The sequence below is a fragment of the Danio aesculapii genome, chromosome 20, assembly GCF_903798145.1.
Source record: "Danio aesculapii chromosome 20, fDanAes4.1, whole genome shotgun sequence".
In the NCBI taxonomy this organism is placed as follows: Eukaryota; Metazoa; Chordata; class Actinopteri; order Cypriniformes; family Danionidae; genus Danio; species Danio aesculapii.
This window is the reverse complement of record NC_079454.1, coordinates 34,806,261-34,815,933: the sequence shown is the minus strand read 5'-3', so window position 1 is coordinate 34,815,933 and position 9,673 is coordinate 34,806,261. Positions and strand designations below refer to the sequence as shown.

At 31.5% G+C, this 9,673-nt stretch overlaps 1 protein-coding gene across 1 annotated transcript in view; it reads right to left on the bottom strand.

The window, feature by feature from the left end:
• Nucleotides 1–867: 867 nt before the first annotated feature.
• rxrgb (retinoid X receptor, gamma b) overlaps nucleotides 868–9,673 on the bottom strand; it is a 45,815-nt gene continuing 37,009 nt past the window's right edge. The window contains exons 4-10 of the mRNA XM_056481691.1: nucleotides 9,374–9,553; nucleotides 8,837–8,997; nucleotides 8,217–8,346; nucleotides 4,341–4,473; nucleotides 4,155–4,246; nucleotides 3,381–3,486; nucleotides 868–1,407 (exon numbers count right to left, since the gene is read on the bottom strand). Coding sequence (XP_056337666.1) covers nucleotides 1,260–1,407; nucleotides 3,381–3,486; nucleotides 4,155–4,246; nucleotides 4,341–4,473; nucleotides 8,217–8,346; nucleotides 8,837–8,997; nucleotides 9,374–9,553 — 950 coding nt within the window. The 3' untranslated portion in view covers nucleotides 868–1,259. The remainder of the gene's footprint in view (nucleotides 1,408–3,380; nucleotides 3,487–4,154; nucleotides 4,247–4,340; nucleotides 4,474–8,216; nucleotides 8,347–8,836; nucleotides 8,998–9,373; nucleotides 9,554–9,673) is intronic.

Here is a 9,673-nt window from a genome sequence, read left to right as displayed (position 1 = left end):
CGATTAAATGTATTTGAATTGTTCTGTAAAACATGACGTTTCGAATCGAATCTATCTACTATATATATACTGGGTTAATACAAGTAATATTGCCTACATATTTACATGTACACAATGAATTGCATTAGGCTATGCTACATGCACAACACAACAGGGTCATAGCGATCCTAAACAAAAACAGAGTAAATCCCAAATATTTATACATATAAAATTCCTTTTTATGATGTTCATATTATTGTGATCTTGATTTATTTAAATTTCGAAAATGACTTTCAGAACAGTAAAATCAAGTTGCTGAACAACTGAACAAGTTAGCAAATTTAGCTACATAAGCTTGATCACTTTTATTGATTTGAAGCTTAACTAACTGCTTCCACGCAACATGTATCCTAATGAAGCTCTACACCTCCCGTACATTATATTGTGTCCCCTTTACAATAATCGTAAATAAGCCATTTTCAACATTTCAAATACCATGTGTACATTTTGTACATCTTAAATATTTACAAATTTAAATTCTGTAAAAAATCTACTTTTCCATAGTTCAAAGTATGCGCCTTCAAAACACGTTTGTATCGTATAATAGCACCATCTAGCGGGCGATGGACAATGCAGCACACGCAGCTTTTCTCCAAGTTGTACTCACTGCAGATTGGGCAGAGGTGAGCTCCAGCAAGGGGGAGCTCTTCTTTTATGTGCAATTTATGGTTTAATTAAGATGCTACTTAAAATCTTACAGCACCACCTACCTCACTGAGTGACTTGCACTTTAAAGATTTCTTATTCTGGTGGGAAAAACAAACGTTCAATAGCCTACTTCATGTAAAAACAAGGAAACTTTTTTTCTTCATTCGTTTTTTTTTATTCAAAAAACACAACAAAAACGATGACGTAACATTTAAATATTTAAATATTTATTCGGACAATTCTAAACTTCATTTTAGAAATTATTGTTCGGGTTTGATAAGCATATTCCTTGAATAAAATATAAATTCTTTTAATTGCATTGTCTTGCCACAATGGATACCTGGACATTACCTATTTACAGAGACATTTCTTTTCAGAACCATACCAATAACATTTATTTTATCCTTATATATTTTGAGACTTCCTCCTCGTCTTTTCCCTGCCATATTTCATCAAAATAACAATTTGTGCTCAGTATAAAAGATGCAGCGTCCTGCAGTATCTTCAATCAGGTTCGTTATTATATTAGTTACATAAGAATATGTACAAAAATTGGTCCGTTAGAGCTGATGTCACGTGATCTGATGCGGCGCTTCCAGCATCTCCATGAGGAAAGTGTCTATAGGTGTGTCTCCGATTAGCTTGAAGAAGAACAGGTGCTCCAGACACTTGAGGCCGATGGAGCGAAGCGCAGGGAGACGCAGCAGTAGCTTAGCAAACCTTTAGCAAAAAGATAAAAAATAAGAGTTATCATCATACTTTCCTAGTTGATTGCTTACATTAAGAATATAATGTCATTTATTGCAAATATTCATGCTGTGTTCATATTATTTTGATCATAATTTAATAAAATTGTGAAAATGAATTAGCCTATATGAAACCGCAAAATCAAGTAACTGAATTCAGCTACATAAGATTTTTCACTATTGATTTGAAGCTTCTCTAACAGCTTACAAGCCACTCATGTAATAAAGTTCTACACTCCACCTCCTATTACAATGTCTCCTGTTTACACTAATTATCATTCTTTGTAAATACTAATTGTTATTTTCAAGATTTCACATACTATAAAATGTGTCCATTTTTGTATATAGTAATACGTCAGAATCAGCATGTTGTTTTATAGCCTATATACATCCTCCTTATCATCATACTTTCCCAGTTGATTGCTTACATTAGGAATTGCAAACCATTTTTTATTACTAGTTTTCTAAAATCAGGCATGTGATCAGCCGAGGACAAAAAAGAAGGAAGACGTCTCTGTAATTTAGTAACTCTTTATTCCACTCGATAAATAAACTACTAATCAATCAACAATTGGAACTGTAAAAATATTAAGTCCCGTTAAATCGAACAGCCTAATGTGACTTTAAACATTCCACCATGAAAAATATATCATGCATTGCTAAAAAAGAGTTTATCACTTTCACTTTCCCTTTCCTTCAGCGTAATCCCTTTTTAAAAAAGGTTTAATTAATTATAATATATATATATAGATATATATATATATATATATATATATATATTATATATATATATATATATTATATATATATATATTATTTTTTTTTATTTATTTATTTTTTTTTATTTTTTTTTTAAATTGGTATTATCATCTAAACAATTTCATGACAATTTTAGGTATTACATTTCCGGTGCTAAGCTGTAGCACTGTATAAATGAAGACATCAGGACAGATGTCTTGCAGAGAATACTAACAAAAGTGCTTCCTGGCTTTATTTATAATGTACATAAAGTGCACATGGTCGTGACATGCAAATGTGAGAGTGGAAAAAGTGCAAAATCAATTTCATAAAATCAATTTCATAATCTTGCATATTGTCAGCGGCTTCGTCTTATGTGCACATTATAGGACTATACAATATCATACCTGAATGACGTCCATAATGAAGCAGTTAATGGCTCCTGTCTTGTGCACGATGATTAGCAATGAAGGCGCAAACCATCAATCAGGTCTTCTGCTTTGATAACGATAAACCTCACTGAGACACCCCCCACCCCCTCCTCAAAAAATAAAAACACATCGAGCTTGGAAGATATTGAAATCTGTATCACATCCCTATAAAATGTTATGTTTAAATATGGAAATGACACATTATTTAACTAAATAGGTCCTCTAATTGCCACCCTCTACTTTCAATACTGATCTTTGTCTATATTTCTGATTGGCACTTACAGTTATTATGCTCCTTATCATATATTGTTTTTTCTACAGTCCTGTGGGTTGAAGGTTGGGTCTATATACATTGTCTTTGAATTTAAGACTTTGTATTGTTATTATTTATTTACGATATTTTCTCTTTTCCTCTTATTTGTTTAACTGTCACAAAAGTCAAATAAATAAATCATACATTAAAAAATAAAATTTTAAACTTTTTTTCTAGCACACAAATCAGAAAATTGGATGAAGTCGGCATAAGTTTTACATTTTTTAAATACATATTATATTCGATTAAAGATTTGGAGATCTATTTTCATCACTCCATAATTTAAATAATACTGCAAACAGGCAGAAAAAAAGTCGGGCAAATTATGTATGAGCATATCCCTCAGTAAAAATCTTCAGAATAAAACTTTAATGTTTGCTGTATGTAAGTGTTGCTGGAGAGGAGATATATGACTAACTACAGCCATTATTAGTATGTTGTGAAGCAAAGTGTGTGTGACTTTACCGGCCAGGCTGGTCAGGGTATTTCTGTTTAGTGTAGGTCTCCAGCGAGGCATAAACCTTCTCCCTCAGTGCCTCCACCTCCACTGAGTTCGACAAGCCTTTGGCATCTATGAAAAAAGACAATTGGTGTGATTAAATACATGTTCAGTCTCTCAACATAATGTAGTCAAATTTACATTCACTGTAATTACATTGAAGATAATGTACGTGACTACATACATACACATATAAATAAATATTTGTTATATGTTTTTGATTATTTGCTCCATGAAGAAAGATTTTTTTGGGTAAACTATCCCTTTATTTCTGCATTTAATTTTACATTATATTCAATTACATTCTAAATAGTAATTCACACCTTAAATTTGATTCATTTTATATTATTACACATAAAATGTTTCATGTAATATTATCCAACAGCCTTGATGGAAACATGAAGAAGACCAAGCGGAGCATTTGAAGCATTCATCTGATTTTAGAAGAACATTTCAGATGGCGTTTAGAGGCTTTTGCATTTTTTCACTGGGTTTTTAAAATATAAATAATGGCAGACATTTCTTATTTTAAGTGAACTTTTCCTTCATCTCAGGATAATAGAATCAACATATATTATATTATATTATATTATATTATATTATATTATATTATATTATATTATATTATATTATATTATATTATATTATATTATATTATATTATACTTGAACAGAAATAACATTTATTTTTATCTGAGCTACAGATAAATATATATATATAAACCCAAACAAGCACCGCACCAGGGTTGAAGAGGACGATGGCCCTCAAGCAGCCTAGTTCTGTCTTATCCATCTGCATGTCCTTCATTTTAGACACCAGTTCGGTCAGTACCCTGTCACACAAACACACGCACAAAGTAATTGCACAGTACGTATAATAGAAAATACAGCTTGTCTGCTTGACTGTCTGAAGGTGTAAAAGCTGACCTGTTGAAAATGGAGCCCACTCCTGCGCTGTGGGCACTGCTCCTGTGGACATGCAGCCCTGTGCCCAGCAGGATGCCATCTTTCACTGTGATGGAGCGATGAGAGAATGAAGCAATGAGCAGCTCGTTCCATCCTGAGGAAAAAAACAACATCAGGAGAATCATTTCATTCATTCAAAACAGTGTTCTTCAGCGTGTTTGGTAAAGTTACTTTTAAAAGTAATACAATACAATCTTCAGTTACTTTTTTACATATAAAAATGTAACTAAAAAGTAACTAAATTTCTTTGTTACTTTTTAAAGAAATCTAATGTGAAAGTATGCATGCTATTTTTGCTTTTTATATTTTGTTCCATGCTGAGGAGAAAAACTACATCAGGAGAATCATTTCATACATTCAAAACAGTATTCCTCGCAGTGTTGGGTAAAGTTACATTTAAAAGTAATCCATTACAATCTTCAGTTGCTTTTTTACATATAATTAATAAATAATATAAGTACCTAAAAAGTAACTAAATTACTTTGCTACTTTAAAAAAAAAAAGTAATGTGAAATTCCAGTCTGAGGAGAAAAGCAATATCAGGAGAATCATTTCATCCATTCAGAGCAGTGTTGGGCAAAGTTACTTTTAAAAGTAGTACATTACAATCTTCAGTTGCTTTTTTACATATAATTAATAAATAATATAAGTACCTAAAAAGTAACTAAATTACTTTGCTACTTTTTAAAAAAAAAGTAATGTGAAATTCCAGTCTGAGGAGAAAAGCAATATCAGGAGAATCATTTCATCCATTCAGAGCAGTGTAGGGCAAAGTTACTTTTAAAAGAAATACATTACAATCTTCAGTTACTTTTTTAGGCAAAACAAACTTTTTAAGGAAAGTAATGTGAAAGTATTCATGTTATTTTTCCTTTTTATTTTTGTTCCACCCTGAGGAGAAAAACAATCAGAAGAACCATTTCATTCATTCAAAACAGTGTTCTTTGCAGTGTTGGCTAAAGTTACTTTTAAAGGTAATATATTAAAATATTCAGATACTTTTTTTTAAGTCTAAAAAATAACTAAATCACTTTGTTACTTTTTAATGACAGCATTGTGAAAGTATGCATGTTAATTTTGCTTTTTATATTTTGTTCCATCCTGAGAAAAAAAAAACATCAGGAGAATCATTTCATCCATTCAAAACAGTGTTGGGTAAAGTTACTTTTAAAAGTAATACATTATAATCTTCAGTAACTTTTTTAAAGTATAAAAAGTAAATAAAAAATAACTAAATTACTTTGTTACTTTTTATTAAAAGCAATGTGAAAGTATGCATGTTAATTTTCCTCTTATTTTTGTTCCACCTAGAGGTTGAATAACAGCATCAGAAGAATCATTTTATCCATTCAAAACAGTGTTGGGTAAAGTTACTTTTAAAAGTAATACATTATAATCTTCAGTAACTTTTTAAAAAAGTATAAAAAGTAACTAAATAACTTTTTTAATAATTATATTGCTTTTTTCCAGATAATATACAAACTTATAATGAAAGTATATGAAAAATAGAAGTCCTATCAGCAAAGTGATGACATCAAATATATAGCAACAACAAAAACAAGAAAACTGTAGAACTTAAACTTTTCTACACCCTTCTAAGCACCATCCCTCCCATCTCCCTCCCTATTTCCTGAGGCTTTCAATACTTATGCAAAGATGAATCAAGACACAGATAAATAAATAATAAACCAATTGAAAAAATAATAAATAAATAAATATAAATAAATAAATGAAATAATATAATAAATATATGGGTAAATATAGATGAAGAAAATGTAAAGTAAATACTAAAAGTCTCCTTGAACTTTACTTTTCAAGGAAAGTAATGTGAAAGTATGCATGTTATTTTTGCTTTTTTTATTTTTGGTAATTTTAAAGATAGATTTAAGATTGTGATATATTACTTTAAAAACAACTTTACCCAACACTAGTTCTTCATTAGCGAGGCTTTGTGATGTTCTGTGACGGATTTGTGTGAAATGTTTGACCAGCAGAGGTCAACATTCAACACACTTCTGTCTGACCCTTTGGTCAGCAGTGACTATGGGCAAAACGAATAGTCTTTAGGGTGTGTTCCAGGGGCGTAGCGGACATTTTAAAAGTGGGGGAACGGCTGTATCATACATTCATATCATTAATAACCACCTGTTTCTAAATGATCTGTCTCTAAAAGTAAAGGGGACGTATCCCCCTGTCCCCCCGGTTGGTACGCCCCTGGTGTGTTCACACTTTTGATTAAAACAAACTCTGGTGTGTTTGCTCTGTTAATGTGGCTCACACGAGTTACTGTGAACACTGCTGTTTTAACTTTGAATGGAATCAATCACCTTTAAAGTGGATTTTATCCACAATCCAACTCTAGTGCTAAAATATGAATGCAACATAGACCACTCAAATCTAAACAAATGAATAACAGGTCATAATGTCAGATGATCTGACCATTAAAAGAACAGCATGCTTAAACAGTTCAGTTATGAGTTTATTTTGGTCATAGCTGCAATGTTGCCAAGAATAGTTCAATATTTTCTGGCACAGATTTGACAAAGAAAAACATTTTAAAAGCCTTTTTTGTTTTGTACCTTTAGGTTCAGTATTGAAATGACAGTGTAAACACTAAGGTCAAGGTCAAGGTCAACTTTATTTATATAGAACCTTAAAACAACATGAATGTTGACCAAAGTGGTTCACAAACATGGCAAAAATGATAAACAATTAGAGAGACTTTATGCTAGGAAAATTTATGCCACAATAAAATTTAAAAACTAAAATGTAAAAATCTGTATAGTCAATGAGTCCTAAAAAAAAGAAAAAAAAAAACTAATTTATATCAATAGGCTAAAGAGAAGAGAAGAGGTTTTGAATTGATATTCACAACTTATAACTGTTCTAATTTTTCCAGGTCAATATTTTCAATTACTTTCCCTACCATGTGTGGAGTCACGTGACCTGGCCCTGTTTACATTTCTGCGTCAAGCCCAAACCTGCGCATACCCCTCACGTGACTGACACCGACGCTGACCTCTCAAAAAATATTTAACTACACGTCACGACAACGTATTGCTCAAGCTCTTTGATTGGTCAGCTTGGTAGTGTTGACGAGTGTGGGCCATGCGGAGAGGGCAAAAAAAATTAAATAAAAGAATCGTTCATTAACCGGAATGGAGTTGATGTTCAATTAATCGAGATTTTAATTTTATGTCAAATCGCCCACCCATTCACCCTACTAAGTGGACCAATATTAGACAAACATATATAAAAGAAAAACATTGAAATTTTTGACATTTAATTTTAATTAATTAAATATAAAAATGTAATTACTAAAATTACAAAAACTTGAAATAAAATTACAATTTAAAATATGAACTAAATATATAAAATATTTTTTATAAAAAAAAAAACTAAATGAAAAATGAAGACTAAAAAAACAAACAAAAAATATGATTTTTATCTGTATATTTAAAATGTATTAATATTTTTGACTAAATAACATCATACTAACAACTTCTGTAACAAATGTAACACCTTGACTATTATCTACATTTATGTACAATAAAGCAATACAGAAAGATGTGAAGTTATATAGATTCTTTAGAATCTAGATTCTTACCGACTACAATTTTCCTCATGTAATGTATAATCAGCAACAGATTACAGTTGGTAAGTAATGTATCAAGCACTTTTTGCAAACAGTTTTCTATGCTCATGAAACAAACCACTGAGAAAACAAGCATGTCTGAAAAAAAATGAAGAGCAGAGCTGACATAAATCAGCACTTCCCGAATCTCTCCATAACTGACTCAGATTTCCATATGACTGTTATTTTAACATGTCGTATACCTGCTCGAAGAAGGATGACTTGATCATCCAGAGGCAGATCAGAGAAATGAGGTATTCTCTTGGCCCACTCCACCAGAGTAAACAACTGCTTATCCGCTGCATGGCAGATATTAGTGACCGGGTCATTTGTCTGAGGAACATCACAAAATGTAAAGAAAAAGAGAGACCTTTTAGAAAGGCTGAAGTCAACAAATATATACAGTTTAAACTATATTTGATCAATCATCCATGTCTAGAAGCTTTTATTATGATATATGCAGCCAGGGATCATTGAAAATACCTCAGCCTACATTTTTTTGTGACACGTACAAAACATTGCTCCAAGTATGTCAGTGCACATTTCAGAGGGCACTGTGCACATTTTTGGTGAATATGAAATATGTCAATAAGGGCCAGAAACTTTTTTTGCACAGGCCATTTGACAATAAATAGCCTATTCAGTATTCAAGTATTTGGTGTTTTGATGACCTCAACTGACAATAAAAAAATCTGAATATTCTAAAAGGCATAAGGATATTAGAAATAACAATTCAAGGCATTTCGAAGCACCCATGGTTACAATATCGTGTTCATCATCACAATATATTGAATTATTGAATATCAGCACAAGTCTGTCTTACTGAGTTGCTGGGGCTGCTCTCTGTGTACGTCTCAGTCTTGGGTTCGACTGACAGTTCTGCATCCAGGATTTTATCCACAGGCATGTCTTCATTAAACCTGCTTGTTGTTTCCACCTCAGTATCACTTTTCTCTTTCCCTCGCTGCCTCTCTTCCTGAACAGCTGTAGGGAAATATAAATATATTTTATGATTTTTATTTTGTTGCTTCTAAAATATTTTTTCTATATAATATAATATATAATAAGAACATTTGTGTTATTTAACATACTAGTAATAAAGCATACTATTACAATTTGTTCTTGATCAGATCTTGTTGAAATCTCTTTTGTAAAAAAGACATGGTCAAAAAGGCAGTATGAAGTATATAAACACAATATATTTTAAATAAATAAATAGAATATATTTTAGCATATACTATTCTATTTATTTATTTAAAATATTGTATTTATATACTTTTTATTTTTATTTCATTTACTTTACCAAAAATATAATTCAAAATAATTTAATACAACATTTATAATATAAACCAATGCAGACCTTCGCGCTTCATGCCCATGGCCAGGCACTTCTGGTAGCGGCAGTATTGGCAGCGGTTGCGCTGGCGCTTGTCGATCAGGCACTCTTTACTGTCTCGACACGTGTACGTCAGGTCTTTTCGTATGGTCCTCTTAAAGAAGCCCTTGCAGCCTTCACAACTATAAACACCATAGTGCTTCCCTGCAAACATAAACACATCTGTCATGAACTTGCACATACAGACAGCTAAAACAAAAATGTTTCTGGTTGAAATATATTTTAATTAAATGCTAAATAAATTTGACCACTGTGATGCTATAA